General features: G+C 45.6%; 1 protein-coding gene across 2 annotated transcripts in view; it reads left to right on the top strand.

Annotated features, from left to right (window-relative positions):
- The window catches only part of ZDHHC17 (zinc finger DHHC-type palmitoyltransferase 17), a 186,704-nt gene that overhangs the window by 149,151 nt on the left and 19,400 nt on the right, over positions 1–18,153 (top strand). For both annotated transcript variants that reach the window (XM_063927414.1, XM_063927413.1), the window contains exon 10: positions 10,889–10,991. In XM_063927414.1, the coding sequence (XP_063783484.1) occupies positions 10,889–10,991 (103 nt within the window). The remainder of the gene's footprint in view (positions 1–10,888; positions 10,992–18,153) is intronic.

The following is an 18,153-nucleotide window of genomic DNA, read 5'->3' as shown; positions in this document are numbered from 1 at the left end:
GCGCAGTCAGGTATTTCAGAGCAGCAATTGTTACTTGAACAGTCCATAAGAGGGGGGCACATTGGGATGTTCATGTAATGCCATCTGTGTCTGCCAAAGAGGCTTTAGTACAGCAAGTTCAATTAAGGTGACTATTAACTTCATGTTTGCTTTAGGTAGTCAGTGATTCCTTGCATGGGCAGCAAATACCTCATTAATTTAGTACATAGTTCCTGTATCTGCATAATTAGTGCGCTTCATGTGGAAGATACATCTGTCATTTGTGTACATTGTTTAAGTAGATAGCTTTTGCTTCCAGATTACATATGTTTATGATAGTTTGGATGTTTGGCCCAGCATTTTAAAAATGTGGTTGCTAAAAGTGTAAATGACATGGAATGTCTAAGAGATTTTAGTCTCTGGTTTCTATGCAAGTAGCAGACCTTTAAGCCCTTCGCTGCATAGACCATTGTCATCCGCCTTTACCGTAAAACTGTGGATAATGAGACCCACTCATAATGCACAACAAAGTAAATTTACCTTCTCGCCAGAGTCACTAATCACTGGAGGAGAGTCTCCGGAATCAGTGAGGCCATATTGGAGCAGTGATGCACGCCAATGTCCGTTTACAGTGTGTGTGGGGAGGGGGGGGGGGGGGGATTGTGAGAGAAGGGGTGGTGTGATTTTAAGTCCCTCTATATCCCCAAACCTGAAGCCCAGAGAAATGTGGACAACCTTGTTTGAAAGAGGGGAGTCCCCTCTTTAAAATAATGTGACCACTTAGCAGCTGCTGTTTGGTGATCACCAGACCATGGGGTATATGCAGTTGCGGTCGAATTGCCGCAAATGTCGAAAAACGGGGCATTTTTGACACACAAATTTTTTTCGACTATGCAATACAGTACTTTTCGACACAAAAACTGACATTTCAGATTCGACTTTTTGAAATTCGACAGTTGTCAAATTCGACATGTCTGCAATGGTAAAAATGCGGCTTTTCGACAAAAGTATATTCAATTGAAGAATGTCGATTCGACAACAGTGCTTTTCGACAGTCATTTCGTCAATTTTATTCCGCCTCACTTTGCTGGCAGAATCTAATATAAAAAATGTAAAACATGTTTTTTTTTTATTGCTAATAGCATATCTATTTATATTAGAAGGGATTATGTACTTGGTTTGTCTATTTGGAGACACAAGTATTATTTATATATTTTTTAAAAGAATATATATATTTTTTTAACTGACTAAAATAATATGGAGAGATCAGAGCATGGTTTTCAGTGGGAAGGGGTGGGAATGGGTTAAAATTTAGAAAAAAAAATGCGTGGGCTCCTAAGCATAACCAGCCTCGGGCTCTTTGAGCCGGTCCTGGTTGTAAAAATACGGGGGGGGGGGGGGAAATGACAGGGGATCCCCCGTATTTTCACAACCAGCACCGGGCTCTGCGTCCGGTCCTGGTGCCAAAAATACGGGGGACAAAAAACGTAGGGGTCCCCCGTATTTTTAACACCAGCATCGGGCTCCACTAGTCAGAGAGATAATGCCACAGCCGGGGGACACGTTTATACCGGTCCCTGCGGCCCTGGCATTAAATCACTAACTAGTCACCCCTGGCCCGGGTACCCTGGATCAGTGGGGACCCCTTAAATCAAGGGGTCCCCCCCTCCAGCCACCCAAGGGCCAGGGGTGAAGCCGAGGCTGTCCCCCCCCCCCCCCCCCTCCCATCCATGGGCTGCTGATGGGAGGCTGATAGCCAAGTGACACAAAGAAAGAGAGTTGTTTTTTGTAGCAGAGCTACAAGTCCCAGCAAGCCTCCCCCACAAGCTGGTACTTGGAGAACCACAAGTACCAGCATGCGGGAGGGAAACTGTCTCGCTGGTACCTGTAGTTCTACTGCAAAAAAAATACCCAAATAAAAACAGTACACGCACACCGTGAAAGTAAAACTTTATTACATACATGCCGACACACACATATTACCTATGTTCACACGAGGTTCGGTCTACTTCTCCAAGTAGAATCCACGGTGTACCTGAAAATAAAATTATACTCCCCAAAATCCAGTGTAGATTGGTCCTCTTCTTTTTTGTAATCCACGTACTTGGCAAAAAAACAAACCGCATTTACCCGGACCACGCACTGAAAGGGGTCCCATGTTTACACATGGGACCCCTTTTCCCGAATGCCGGGACCCCACGTGACTCCTGTCACAGAGGGTCCCTTCAGCCAATCAGGGAGCGCCACATCGTGGCACTCTCCTGATTGGCTGTGCGCGTCTGAGCTGTCAGACGGCGCATCGCACAGCCGCTCCATTATCTTCAATGGTGGGAACTTTGCGGTCAGCGGTGAGGTTAGCAGCTCAGACGCGCACAGCCAATCAGGAGAGTGCCACGACGTGGCGCTCCCTGATTGGCTGAAGGGACCCTCTGTGACAGGAGTCACGTGGGGTCACATGGGACCCCTTTCAGTGCGTGGTCCGGGTAATGCGGTTTGTTTTTTTGCCAAGTACGTGGATTACAAGCTCAGAAGAGGACCGATCTACACTGGATTTTAGTGAGTATAATTTTATTTTCAGGTACACCGTGGATTCTACTTGAAGAAGTGGACCGAACCTCGTGTCAACATAGGTAAGTATGTGTGTGTCGGCATGTATGTAATAAAGTTTCTCTATCGTCCTAGTGGATGCTGGGGTTCCTGAAAGGACCATGGGGAATAGCGGCTCCGCAGGAGACAGGGCACAAAAAGTAAAGCTTTTCCGATCAGGTGGTGTGCACTGGCTCCTCCCCCTATGACCCTCCTCCAGACTCCAGTTAGATTTTTGTGCCCGGCCGAGAAGGGTGCAATCTAGGTGGCTCTCCTAAAGAGCTGCTTAGAGAAAGTTTAGCTAGGTTTTTTATGTTACAGTGATTCCTGCTGGCAACAGGATCACTGCAGCGAGGGACTGAGGGGAGAAGGAGTCAACTCACCTGCGTGCAGGATGGATTGGCTTCTTGGCTACTGGACATCAAGCTCCAGAGGGACGATCACAGGTACAGCCTGGATGGTCACCGGAGCCGCGCCGCCGGCCCCCTTGCAGATGCTGAAGACAGAAGAGGTCCAGAATCGGCGGCTGAAGACTCCTGCAGTCTTCTAAAGGTAGCGCACAGCACTGCAGCTGTGCGCCATTTTCCTCTCAGCACACTTCACACGGCAGTCACTGAGGGTGCAGGGCGCTGGGAGGGGGGCGCCCTGGGAGGCAAAATAGTACCTATAAAGGCTAAAAATACCTCACATATAGCCCTAGAGGCTATATGGAGATATTTAACCCCTGCCTGATTTCTCAAAATAGCGGGAGACGAGCCCGCCGGAAAAGGGGCGGGGCCTATCTCCTCAGCACACGGCGCCATTTCCTCTCACAGCTCCGCTGGTCAGGACGGCTCCCAGGTCTCTCCCCTGCACTGCACTACAGAAACAGGGTAAAACAGAGAGGGGGGGCAAATTTATGGCGATATTTTTATATAACAAAGCAGCTATAGGGGAGCACTTATTATAAGGCTATCCCTGATATATATATATAGCGCTTTTGGTGTGTGCTGGCAAACTCTCCCTCTGTCTCCCCAAAGGGCTAGTGGGTCCTGTCTTCATTAGGAGCATTCCCTGTGTGTCTGCTGTGTGTCTGTACGTGTGTGTCGACATGTATGAGGACGATATTGGTGTGGAGGCGGAGCAATTGCCAAATATGGGGATGTCACCTCCTAGGGGGTCGACACCAGAATGGATGCCTTTATTTATGGAACTACGGGATAGTGTCAACACGCTAAAGCAGTCGTTTGACGACATGAGACGGCCGGACAATCAATTAGTGCCTGTCCAGGCGACTCAAACACCGTCAGGGGCTGTGAAACGCCCTTTGCCTCAGTCGGTCGACACAGACCCAGACACAGGCGATGACTCCAGTGGTGACGGTGACGAATCAACCGTATTTTCCAGTAGGGCCACACGTTATATGATTTTGGCAATGAAGGAGGCGTTACATTTAGCTGATACTACAGGTACCACTAAACAGGGTATTATGTGGGGTATGAAAAAACTACCTATAGTTTTTCCTGAATCAGAAGAACTAAATGACGTGTGTAATGAAGCGTGGGTTGCCCCTGATAAAAAGCTGATAATTTCAAAGAAATTATTGGCATTATACCCTTTCCCGCCAGAGGTTAGGGAGCGCTGGGAAACACCTCCTAGGGTGGACAAGGCGCTAACACGCTTATCTAAACAAGTGGCGTTACCCTCTCCTGAGACGGCCGCACTTAAAGATCCATCAGATAGGAGGATGGAAAATATCCAAAAAAGTATATACACACATGCAGGTGTTATACTACGACCAGCTGTAGCAACTGCCTGGATGGGCAGTGCGGGGGTAGTTTGGTCAGAATCCCTGATTGAAAATATTGATACCCTGGACAGGGACAATATTTTACTGTCGTTAGAACAAATAAAGGATGCATTTCTTTATATGCGTGATGCACAGAGGGATATATGCACACTGGCATCACGGGTAAGTGCTATGTCCATTTCGGCCAGAAGAGCTTTATGGACGCGACAGTGGACAGGCGATGCGGATTCAAAACGGCATATGGAAGTTTTGCCGTATAAGGGGGAGGAGTTATTTGGAGTCGGTCTATCAGATTTGGTGGCCACGGCTACAGCCGGGAAATCCACCTTTCTACCTCAAGTCACTCCCCAACAGAAAAAGGCACCGACTTTTCAACCGCAGCCCTTTCGTTCCTTTAAAAATAAGAGAGCAAAGGGCTATTCATATTTGCCACGAGGCAAAGGTCGAGGGAAGAGACAGCAACACGCAGCTCCTTCCCAGGATCAGAAGCCCTCCCCGGCTTCTACAAAAGCCTCAGCATGACGCTGGGGCTTCTCAAGCGGACTCGGGGACGGTGGGCGGTCGTCTCAAAAATTACAGCGCGCAGTGGGCTCACTCGCAAGTAGATCCCTGGATCCTGCAGATAATATCTCAGGGATACAGGTTGGAATTAGAGACAGATCCACCTCGCCGTTTCCTGAGGTCTGCTTTACCAACGTCCCCCTCCGAAAGGGAGACGGTGTTGGAAGCCATTCACAAGCTGTACTCTCAGCAGGTGATAGTCAAGGTACCTCTTCTGCAACAAGGGAAGGGGTATTATTCCACTCTTTTTGTGGTACCGAAGCCGGATGGCTCGGTAAGGCCTATTCTAAATCTGAAGTCCTTGAACCTGTACATAAAGAAGTTCAAGTTCAAAATGGAGTCACTCAGAGCAGTGATAGCGAACCTGGAAGAGGGGGACTTTATGGTATCCTTGGACATCAAGGATGCGTATCTCCACGTTCCAATTTACCCCTCACACCAGGGGTACCTCAGGTTCGTTGTACAAAACTGTCACTATCAGTTTCAGACGCTGCCGTTCGGATTGTCCACGGCACCTCGGATCTTTACAAAGGTAATGGCCGAGATGATGATTCTTCTTCGAAGAAAAGGCGTATTAATTATCCCATACTTGGACGATCTCCTAATAAGGGCGAGGTCCAGAGAACAGCTAGAGATGGGATTAGCACTGTCTCAAGAAGTGCTAAAACAGCACGGGTGGATTCTGAATATTCCAAAATCCCAGTTAATGCCGACAACTCGTCTGCTGTTCCTAGGGATGATTCTGGACACGGTTCAGAAAAAGGTTTTTCTCCCGGAGGAAAAAGCCAAGGAGTTATCCGAGCTTGTCAGGAACCTCCTAAAACCAGGAAAGGTGTCTGTACATCAATGCACAAGAGTCCTGGGAAAAATGGTGGCTTCTTACGAAGCGATTCCATTCGGCAGATTCCACGCAAGAATTTTCCAAAGGGATCTGTTGGACAAATGGTCAGGGTCGCATCTTCAGATGCACCTACGGATAACCCTGTCTCCAAGGACAAGGGTGTCTCTTCTGTGGTGGTTGCAGAGTGCTCATCTATTGGAGGGCCGCAGATTCGGAATACAGGATTGGATCCTGGTGACCACGGACGCCAGCCTGAGAGGCTGGGGAGCAGTCACACAAGGAAGAAACTTCCAGGGAGTATGGACGAGCCTGGAAACGTCTCTTCACATAAACATTCTGGAACTAAGAGCAATATACAATGCTCTAAACCAGGCAGAACCTCTGCTTCAGGGAAAACCGGTATTGATCCAGTCGGACAACATCACGGCAGTCGCCCATGTGAACAGACAGGGCGGCACAAGAAGCAGGAGGGCAATGGCAGAAGCTGCAAGGATTCTTCGCTGGGCAGAGAATCATGTGATAGCACTGTCAGCAGTGTTCATCCCGGGAGTGGACAACTGGGAAGCAGACTTCCTCAGCAGACACGATCTTCACCCGGGAGAGTGGGGACTTCATCCAGAAGTCTTCCACATGCTGGTAACCCGTTGGGAAAGACCAATGGTGGACATGATGGCGTCTCGCCTCAACAAAAAACTGGACAGGTATTGCGCCAGGTCAAGAGATCCGCAGGCAATAGCTGTGGACGCGCTGGTAACGCCTTGGGTGTACCAGTCGGTGTATGTGTTTCCTCCTCTGCCTCTCATACCAAAAGTATTGAGAATTATACGGCAAAGAGGCGTAAGAACGATACTAGTGGTTCCGGATTGGCCAAGGAGGACTTGGTACCCGGAACTTCAAGAGATGATCACGGAAGATCCGTGGCCTCTACCTCTAAGGAGGGACTTGCTTCAGCAGGGTCCCTGTCTGTTTCAAGACTTACCGCGGCTGCGTTTGACGGCATGGCGGTTGAACGCCGGATCCTAAAGGAAAGAGGCATGCCGGAAGAAGTCATTCCTACTTTGATTAAAGCAAGGAAGGAAGTAACCGTGCAACATTATCACCGAATTTGGCGAAAATATGTTGCGTGGTGCGAAGATCGGAGTGCTCCGACGGAGGAATTTCAACTGGGTCGATTCCTACATTTCCTGCAATCAGGATTGTCAATGGGTCTCAAATTGGGATCTATTAAGGTTCAAATTTCGGCCCTGTCGATTTTCTTTCAAAAAGAATTGGCTTCAGTCCCTGAAGTCCAGACCTTTGTTAAGGGAGTGCTGCATATTCAGCCTCCTGTGGTGCCTCCAGTGGCACCGTGGGATCTAAATGTGGTTTTGGACTTCCTAAAATCTCATTGGTTTGAACCACTAAAAAAGGTGGATTTGAAATATCTCACATGGAAAGTGACCATGCTTCTAGCCCTGGCTTCTGCCAGGAGAGTGTCAGAATTGGCAGCTTTATCTTACAAAAGCCCATATCTGATTTTCCATTCGGACAGGGCAGAACTGCGGACTCGTCCGCATTTTCTCCCTAAGGTGGTGTCAGCATTTCATCTGAACCAGCCTATTGTAGTGCCTGCGGCTACAAGTGACTTGGAGGACTCCAAGTTACTGGACGTTGTCAGAGCATTAAAAATATATATTGCAAGGACAGCTGGAGTCAGAAAATCTGACTCGTTGTTTATATTGTATGCACCCAACAAGATGGGTGCTCCTGCGTCTAAGCAGACGATTGCTCGTTGGATCTGTAGCACAATCCAACTTGCACATTCTGTGGCAGGCTTGCCACAGCCTAAATCTGTAAAGGCCCACTCCACAAGGAAGGTGGGCTCATCTTGGGCGGCTGCCCGAGGGGTCTCGGCATTACAACTTTGCCGAGCAGCTACGTGGTCAGGGGAGAACACGTTTGTAAAATTTTACAAATTTGATACTCTGGCTAAGGAGGACCTGGAGTTCTCTCATTCGGTGCTGCAGAGTCATCCGCACTCTCCCGCCCGTTTGGGAGCTTTGGTATAATCCCCATGGTCCTTTCAGGAACCCCAGCATCCACTAGGACGATAGAGAAAATAAGATTTTACTTACCGATAAATCTATTTCTCGGAGTCCGTAGTGGATGCTGGGCGCCCATCCCAAGTGCGGATTATCTGCATAAGTTGTACATAGTTATTGTTAACTAATTCGGGTTATTGTTAAAGGAAGCCATCTTTCAGAGGCTCCGCTGTTATCATACTGTTAACTGGGTTTAGATCACAAGTTGTACGGTGTGATTGGTGTGGCTGGTATGAGTCTTACCCGGGATTCAAAATCCTCCCTTATTGTGTACGCTCGTCCGGGCACAGTACCTAACTGGAGTCTGGAGGAGGGTCATAGGGGGAGGAGCCAGTGCACACCACCTGATCGGAAAAGCTTTACTTTTTGTGCCCTGTCTCCTGCGGAGCCGCTATTCCCCATGGTCCTTTCAGGAACCCCAGCATCCACTACGGACTCCGAGAAATAGATTTATCGGTAAGTAAAATCTTATTTTTACTTTCACGGTGTGCGTGTACTGTTTTTATTTGGGTATTTTTTTTGTAGTAGAACTACAGGTACCAGCGGGCCCGTTTCCCCCCCGCATGCTGGTACTTTTGGTTCTCCAAGTACCAGCTTGCGGGGGAGGCTTGCTGGGACTTGTAGTTCTGCTACAAAAAAAACAATACTCTTTATTTTGTCACTTGGCTATCAGCCCCCCATCCGCAGCCCTTGGATGGGGGGGACAGCCTCGGGCTTCACCCCTGGCCCTTGGGTGGCTGGAGGGGGGGGGACCCCTTGATTTAAGGGGTCCCCACTCCTCCAGGAAACCCCGGCCAGGGGTGACTAGTTAGTGATTTAATGCCACGGCCGCAGGGACCGATATAAAAGTGTCCCCCGGCTGTGGCATTATCTCTCTGACTAGTGGAGCCCGGTGCTGGTGTTAAAAATACGGGGGACCCTTACGCTTTTTGGCACCAGGACCGGACGCAGAGCCCGGTGCTGGTTGTGAAAATACGGGGGATCCCCTGTCAATTCCCCCCCCCCCCCCCCCCCCCGTATTTTTACAACCAGGACCGGCTCAAAGAGCCCGAGGCTGGTTATGCTTAGGAGGGGGGACCCCACGCAATTTTTTTCTGGGTTTTTTAATCATTTTTGTGCCGTCCAAAAAGTCGAATCCAGGACGCACATATCCGTCAATTGGTCCGTTTTTTCGACAGCGGGACTGTCGAATCCGTTTTTTATTGAATATGTCGAATTTGGGTCCCGGCGGGAGGGTATGTGACTGTCGAATTTAAAAACGGTCGAATTCCAGCCGGAATTCGACAGCAATTGCATATACCCCAATATCTCCCAGTGCTGTATAAAAAAAACCCCATAGTTTTCTGTAGAGGAGAGAAGGGCACAATGTGCTCCTTTTCCCGCATGCTGGGAAATGTTGTCCTTTCAAATGATGTGCCCCCTTAGAAGTTCTTATTTGGTGACCACAAAGTATACAAATAGTGGTAGGCCTTGTTTGGCTACCTTATTTTTCCAACTCACAGTAAACATTTAAATCGAGACAGTAACAATTTGAAAGAATTTTTTTTATTTCAAGTGAAGATTGGTTTGTCAAACCTAGACATAGCATCCTGCTTTTTACGGTTTAGGAAAGGGGTTTTTGTCAAAACAATAACAAAGTATTTCTTTGTGGTATGTTTAAAACAAAAGAAGAAAAAAATCAGGTTTGCTTTTTTGTTCCCTTTCTTAAAATGTCAATAAAATACACTTTTGTTCATTTGGATTAAACATTTATTTTTTTTTAATTCTAGAATGATTTCTATAATACAGTCTTCTGAAAAAAAGTACTGCATAACCTAATTGAATCTGTATGGGATCCCGGCAGTGAGCGCAGCATGCTCCCTCTTGGGCTTGTCGTGCTCGCCACACATCGGGCCGGGTGGCGACATTATATTACACCTTGGGTCGTGGCGTGGACCACCACCCAAGGGTGAATACCGGACTTGTGTCGGTATTCCGACTGCTGGCATTTCTCCGGGTGACGGGATTCCAGTGTCTGTATCCTGACCGCTGGGATATTAACCGCAACCCAACCTAATCAGTGATAATGATGTTAGAGTGTGACAAGCTCTAACGTCTGAAAATGGCCTCAGCAGTGAAGGGGTTAAGCTATAATGAACATAATCTTTATCATGGTTATTACTGCATTGCTTTATATTTAGTCAGATGCAGTTTCCCATAGCTGCAATTGGACCCCCTACTGGTCTGCATAGAGATGGTTATTGCTAGTGGTCGCTCCATCATCCAGCTTTGTAAAATGAGCGATGTGACCCAGGTGGCTGGGGCTTGTTTATTGAGGGTAGCGATTGCATACCTTACTGTTAAATTAGTGCCAATGGTAAAATGTTATCCAGACAATTATGACAACTGGTTAGTGGAGTCTGTGGTCTCAGATACATAATGAATTTGTAAATTGTTAAATTAATTACTTTAGGCTTGCCAGTTGATCATGGCTTCAGTAAACAAATGCTTGTTCCTAAGGTCTTGTGCAAGAGTCTGAAGACCATATTATACACTGTGCTAAGTATTATCGTATCTGGCTACCATTGTTCATGGGACAAATTTATTGCGTTGATAGTGTTTGTATTAGTGTCGTGTGTACACTAATGAATGTAAATTAAATGCTTTCAAATGTATTTAAAAAAAATATAACTTGCAAATGTTAATACTGGACAGTCCTGTTTGTGTAATAGAAACAATAACATTAATAGTTGGGCTTCAATAATTAGTACTTTATTGCTGTAATTAATGTTTGAATTTCAAACTGTTTGCCAACCAAAACAACTGTTAGTGTTTCTCCTCAAAAACAAAATTCAGTGTGTTACTATTTGTATTTATGTGCCACAAGGTTCTAGACATAAGTATGTTGCTGTTTGTAACATCGCTGCTTCGTCATTTACTTTTACTTTGATTATATGACCTCATAATGACACTAGCAGTATCTTGCACTTTTCTGTGTCTGGCAACTTGGTAATTGTGAAGTGAGGACCCGCTTCTTTTGCTATCATGTGTTTGATTGTGTTTCTCTTACAGATCCTTCTTTGATCACTCAATGCATAGTGCACTTCCACTTGGGATATACCTGGCAACCAAGTTTTGGATGTATGTCACCTGGTTCTTCTGGTTTTGGAATGATATCCTTTACACTGCTACACTTATGTTACCTTTTTTTTATACCCTTCATCTCCGCCACCTTTTATGTCTTTGCATTTACTCCTAATGTTAAGTGATTATATCTTTCAATAAATCCATGATGTTGCCTTGAAGTATAATACATATTTTCTTATGGCTGTACTATAGAGGGATATAGTTCTGCCCGTTTAGCAATACCTTAGCCATGTGCCCTGCTCAGGCATATAAATGCCTGTTATGTCCACCTAGACCAAAGTACGTATTGTGAATCCAACAAACTTATGCACTGTTATAAAACGGAAGCAGCTTAGCATTTATTGTTTTTGTGTAGCATTTTATGTTTTTATTGTGCTCTTCACTGTAGCTTAAGAACATTTCAATAATGATAGCATCTCTGTATCCTCCAGAAAACTAACATGGGATATTGCAAAAATAAGGTTTCTGTACTTGTATTTATGGCTGTGGAAGATGGAAAGCATTTACATAGCTGACGTGACTTTGTGCAAAGTGTTTTGGTTAGAGTAGTCTTCCTTAGTGCAGTAGTTTTTAGACGAGCTGGGATATTATCATGTGCATCCCGTCCATTTGGTGTATTCAATTAGCGGCTAAATTGCAGCAATTTACCTCTATTGCCGTTTTTGCCAGTTTCGATACTTTTTTGCAGCGAAAATTTACTTTTTGCAAGTGTGTGTGCTCCCACGATTCATCCTATTTAAATGCAAATTAGCGAGAACAGGATTGTAACGAAAATTGGTGTCGAAAGTAAAAACAAAAACGGTAAATCAGTCTGTATGCCCCAAATCTAACATCAGATAACAGTATAAAAGTTTATTATTGGTTATAATAAACATATTTCTGCTGTTATATGGATTTTTTTTTTATTAATAAAATCCTAGAAAGCATTTTTTTTCCAACAAAATAAGTGCTAAAATTAAACTTGGGGTACATAAAAATGGGTATAAGTATATATTTGGGTCATTTTAGGGGAATTAAAAAAAAAAATGGAAACAGATTACTCCCACTCATAAAGCACCCCAATATACCTGCCCTTGTATATTCCCTTTACACCAATTTCCATCATTTTGCACTCATTCACCCCAAAAATTACATGTCACTATTGGCCAATTAAAAATAATTAAACGCTTCCTAATTATACCACTTTTACACTCGCACTCCCGGGTCACTCCCGGGATGCTTCCCGGGATGCGTCCCGGGATGCCTTCCCGGGACTGACCCCTTTCACACTGCACTAAGACCTGGGATCGACCCGGGACAGCCCCATTTACACTGATCCCGGGATATCCCTGCAAATGCACATGTGTGTCATTAGAAATGGCCTTTTCTGGCTCACATTGATGAGGTCACACTAGTCAACAAAGGGAGGGGTGGTGCCTGCTCACACCATTGCTGCAGTCATGGCCGACGGAGTACCAGTGTGTATGCCTGAGCTCATGATTCTTTCTGCTTTGCAGATGTTTCATACAGCCACTGACAGCATGATGCAGCTTATCACACTGTGCAGTATACTGCACATATATTTTATGAGGAGGAGGAGGGCGCAATTTATGCTGGATAGGGCTGCTAGTCGCCGCCAATATTTGCGCAGGAGGAGAGCCTTCATATCATCCAGGATGAGTATCATACTGAGCGTGAGTATGGGCCCTAACCGCTCATTTTGGTCCAGAGATCGCCGGCACGGAGAAGCCTTTATGAGGACCGTGGAAGCTTACCAGGATGAGGAGTGGATGGCTAACTTCCGTGTGTCTCGTGCAACCTTTAACTACATCCTGGAATTACTTACCCCAGCACTTGACATGCAGACCACCAGGCTTAGGAGACCCATCGAGGCACGCAGGAGATTAGCTATTGCATTGTGGTGGTATGCTACCCCAGGAGAGTACCGCTCAGTCTCATGCTTGTTCGGTGTTGCAATCTCCACCTGCTGTGTCATAGTCCACCAGGTGACTAAAGCAATTGTATCTACCTTATACAAGCGCTTCATATCTCTACCACAAGGACAGCGCTTACAGGATACCATCATTGGATTTGTGAAGCGAGGCTATCCGCAGTGTGGAGGAGCGATTGATGGGACACACATCCCCATTATTGCCCCACGTGACAACCATGCTGACTATTTTAATAGGAAGGGCTGGCACTCCATCATATTACAGGCTGTTGTGGACCACAAATATTGGTAAGTGTTTATTTTTGGGGTGGTGGGATGAGTTGCATGTGTGAGTTTTACATTCTAATTGTTTTCAATTTTACTGTTCTTTAGTTTCCTAGATGTGTTTATTGGCTGGCCAGGCCGATCTCATGACTCCCGAGTTCTTGCCAATTCTGACCTGTACAACATCGTAGAGGAGAAGCAGGGAGGCTGGCTGTACCCCAAAGAGTGTGCAAAGATTGTGAATGGGGTGGAGATCCCTGTCCACATCATCGGGGATGCTGCATACCCTTTACGCCCCTGGATTATGAAAGGCTACACCCAACAGGTCCAGTTAACCCCAGAGCAACAAACCTATACTCACACCCTGAGTTCAGCAAGGATGGTGGTTGAGAACGCCTTTGGCAGGTTAAAAGGAAGATGGCGTTGTTTGATGAAGCGCAATGATGTGGACCTTATGAATATGCCTAATGTAGTAGCTGCGTGCTGTATACTGCACAACATCTGTGAACTGCAAAATGAGCTATTCCTTCCTGAGTGGACTGTGCAGGACCCTGAGGTTATAAACCCACATGTGGAAGGTGCTTTGTTTGGGACTGCCTCAAACTCCGCTGCAGAACAAATACGCCACACTATTACGTCCAACCTTGCAGCACTGGTACAATAGTGTTTAAGAATCAGCACAACATGTTTGGTGAATGAAAATGTTTTTATTTTGTATTCCACCTTTGATCTTTGGGTTCATTATTTATGTTTTTCCAAAAAAAACACATTGCCAGCAACTGTGTATATATGCATAAACAATGTAGAAAACACTGTAAACATGGTCTACTTTACGCACAAATGGGAATGTTATGCCTAGATTTGCAAACAAGTTTTTATTGGCATAAAAAAAAAAAAAACACTGGTAGGTTTGTAGATACAACACCATAAACCACAGTGTCCCTGCAGTATATTATCACTGTGTAAAAAATAAATAAAAAGTGCTTTAATGTAGACACTATACAAAACAGAACATAGAAAAAAATGAAGGAAGGCACAAACAGTTGTGCATAAACAATGACCACACTGTGGTTATTTAACAACAAATAACAACCAAAAAAAGCAATTCACTGTGTTTCACGGCAAATTGCGCAATACAGTAAACTCTGGGCTTGGCGCACTAGATGGTGCAGTATTTGGGGCATAGTATGGACCAGGATTAAATGATGAAAAACCCTGCTCAGGGGGGTATTGTGAGTTGTGGTGTTGGTTTGGTGCTCTTGAGGTATTGGTCATACGCTCATAGAACGCCATGTTCATTTGGTGCAATTCCCTGTGGCGGTCATACTGCTCTCTACTCATGCGTTCCTGCATTGTCATGACTTGGGAAAGGAATGCATCATGCATTTGGCGTTCTGCCTCTTGAAACCTGTTGAGCCTTGCATCCTCCTGTGCGGACATTGTAGCGTCCATCTCTCGGAGTTGGTCGACAAGGACATTTGACATGGCTTTAGCCACTTGCTCCGCTCTGTTCAATTTCTTCCTTCTAGGCGGTACGGTGTAAACTGTGAAGAGAAGAAATACAAAATGAGCGTATATAAAAATAGCAGCGTTAGCAAACATGTGTTTGTGGCATTAATCCACCTATACACTAGCTACTCTGCAACATTGAACTTTTTTTAAAAATGCAAAGCCCCCCTGCGTGGGGGCAGAAAATGCAAAGTGTGCCACCGTGCCAGCAGCGTGTTGAGCGCAGTGATCCTGCAAGGGGCTCATTAGCGCTCGCCACGCTGCCGCCACACTGGCCACTCATACTACGCACATAACCGGATGATTAACAATTGTGGATTTGTGCTATGAGTGTTAATTTCTAAACATGTACTTACTGTTTTTCTGTAAAGTTGGGGTGACGGCACTTTGTACAGTCCCACTGTCACTGGTCTGAGCATCCACGACGTCTTCAATGGTTGCAGTTATGCTGTCGTCGTTTCTGGATGTGTTTATGGACGGCTGGGATGATGTGTCGCTGTCCTCAGGTGTGTCGTCAATTAACAACGGTGATGATGGACAGACGTCACTGCTTGTCTGTGTCTCTTCTGGAGTGCCTTCTGTAGCAGTGTACTGTGAACTGGAAGACAGACTCACCGGACTGCATATAGCTGTGTTTCCAAAGATATTGGCGCACATGTCATAGTACTGCCAGTCGATACGGCCAACACCGCTCTTTTTCCTGTTGTTGTCATGCACCTTAAGGAAATGCTTTTTAAGAGTTTTCATTTTGTTTAACACTTGCTGCTGTGTGCGGATGATTCCCCTGGCTTGCAGCATCTTGGAGATGTTTTTATAAATGACTGCATCTTTGACTGTGCCTGTGATCTGCCTCATAATTTCCTCCTCTCCCCTAATGCTCAGCAACTCTCACCTCCTGGTCTGTCCAGGTCGCCATGCTGCCTTCCTCACACGCATCAAGGACGCTCCCCAGGGCTCTGAATGATGACATCATCTTTTCTGAGCCCATGAAAGCTCCAATCGGAGGCCTTTTAACAGTCCCGGGTAGTGAATCCCGGGACGGGCCCTTTCACACTACCCAGCTTCCCGGGACGGTCCCGGGTTCAACCCTGCTTTTGACCTGGGATGAAATCCCGGGATGCTCGTCCCGGGAAATTGTCCCTGTACCCATTTACACTGAGAAGAATCCCGGGATGATGCGCGTTCACGTGCAATATCCCGGGATTTTTCTGCGAGTGTAAAAGGGGTATTAGTCAGTCATTCAGGGGGTGTCCCAAGGGTTCAGAACCAAACTCTGACATTTTTAACTTAAAATAGGGAATTTAAATTTATTGTAAAATTACCGCAAATACTTTTTTGCGGACAAATGAAGACACTTTTGCGAATTTACCGCAATTCATAGTAATTTCACGTCTTTTTACCACTAATATGTTTTTGCGCTGATTGAATTCACCCCCATGTCTGCATAACTGTCTGTTACAATAAGTATTAGTTCCAGAAGTCGACCTTACTGCTTCCTTCACTGGCCGTTCTCTTATTTCATGTCTTTCTTCCTGCTGACTCAGAATTGTTATCATATTGCATACAGTTCTCATCTAGCTAAAAGACCATTGATGGTTTGCATAGTCAAATGATGTCTATCTAGACTTGTGTTATATTGTCCTCTGAATCATATCACATGTAGCTGTTGCAGGTACCTCCTCTGGTTAGACTGACGTGATGTACTTTATCTGTGTACGGCAGTCAGTTTGCATTCTGCATGCTTGGAACTGCAGGAGGAGGACAGATGAGTCATATTTATTGAGAGCTGTAATAACTTGTTTAATTGCATCCTGTAAAATATTCCATTTCCTTTTTTTGCCAAGCTGTATCATGTTAGATTTCTTACAGTCCCTTTCCCAGAGTGGTGAATTAGTGTGTGACATTGTGAAAATTAATTCCCACAATATATGGGCGAGTTATAACTTGTAACGTTTTATGTCATGTAAAATATGTTCCCAACAGCTTCTAATCCAAGTGTTGCTGATACATCCTTCACTTTTCTTTTTCCCATTTCATTCTCAGCAGTTTAGGAGTAAAAGGTCAGCAACATGTAATGAGTAAACCTGTCTTATTTAGGCTGTGGTTTTGTTGTGTTCTTCAGACATTGTAGATTTTAGTTTTTATGGTGTAGGGCAGTGATTTTCAACCTTTTTTTTTACTCGCGGCACACCAAACAATATTTTCAAAATGCCAAGGCACACCATCAGTTCACCCACAGAAAAAAAAAACAAAAAACACACATTGGCCCTCACAGTAAAAAACAAATCCACATACATTGGCCTACACAGAAAAAACAATCACATTGCTCCCCACATAAATCATGTTGCTCCCTACATAAATCCTATTACTTCCCACATGCATTATTCACATTGTTCCCCCCATAAATCCTATTGTTCCCCACAGGAGAATAACATAACAAATATTAGCCCCTACTGGTCAGCTGTCCTCTCTGTCCCTCAGTGGCGGGGGTTGTTCATAGTGGAGTGCTGCGAATACTGAGCAGCGGGCGGTCGGGCAGGTGTGGATGCAGGCGGGAACTGTAAGTTGTGTATGCAGGCAGGTGGGCTGGCTGAGTGGTGAGACGCAGCGGCCGTGACTTATGATATCACACCGCCGCGTCACCAAGGCATAGGTCATGGCCGGATCATGACTGATCCTCTAAGAAGAGCCCGGGCCAACAGTTTACTCTGAAGGTGCTCTGGCTCTGTGGCACAACTTGCAACTGGTCGCGGCACACTAGTGTGCCACGGCACACTGGTTGAAAAAGCCTGGTGTAGGGGTTCCAAAACGGTGTTCCTGGTTTGCCTTGAGGCTCTTGTAGGGGTGCCTTGGGTTGGTGGTCCAGGACCAAATCAAATTATTTATGGTGAAAGTGATAGGCAAAACCAGTGCTAGTGGCTGCCAATCATAAAACGTGGGCAATCAGAAGCACAACTGTACACCACCACCACCACATAACTGACTCTAAGGATGACTGGTAGGAACAGGTTACTTAATTGAATTCAGGTTTTGTTTTTTAAATTTATCAATACATAACTTTTATCCTAGGTGCTGATGTCCAGGGCGCCGTGATTCAAGAAAGTTTGGGAACCACTGTTATAGAGGGAAATATTTGTGGCAGTACGGATGGTATAATGATTAGCTGGCCACGGAGTGGTGTGCAGTTCCTTTGTCATCATTTTTGGTGGCGTGCCCAGCACTTAAGGACATTCCTGGCTGCCCCCAAGCATTCCCCCTCACTGTGAATAGATGCGTGCACGGCATAAAACATCTGCCGTATGTAGCGCGAGTATGGTAGAACCCACAAGATTGTTCTTGAATCAGCAAGAGATGAGAGCAGTATAGAAAGCAATAATTCATTTTATAGCCATCTGAAAGGATCTCACCTGAAATGTTTTCAGACAACGTGGCAGTAGTAGCCTATCTTACTCACCAAGATTGTACAGTGATCGTGCTGAGCCCCCAA

This window comes from Pseudophryne corroboree, chromosome 6 (assembly GCF_028390025.1).
Source record: "Pseudophryne corroboree isolate aPseCor3 chromosome 6, aPseCor3.hap2, whole genome shotgun sequence".
Lineage (NCBI taxonomy): Eukaryota > Metazoa > Chordata > Amphibia > Anura > Myobatrachidae > Pseudophryne > Pseudophryne corroboree.
This window is presented reverse-complemented; position numbering and strand designations above follow the sequence as displayed.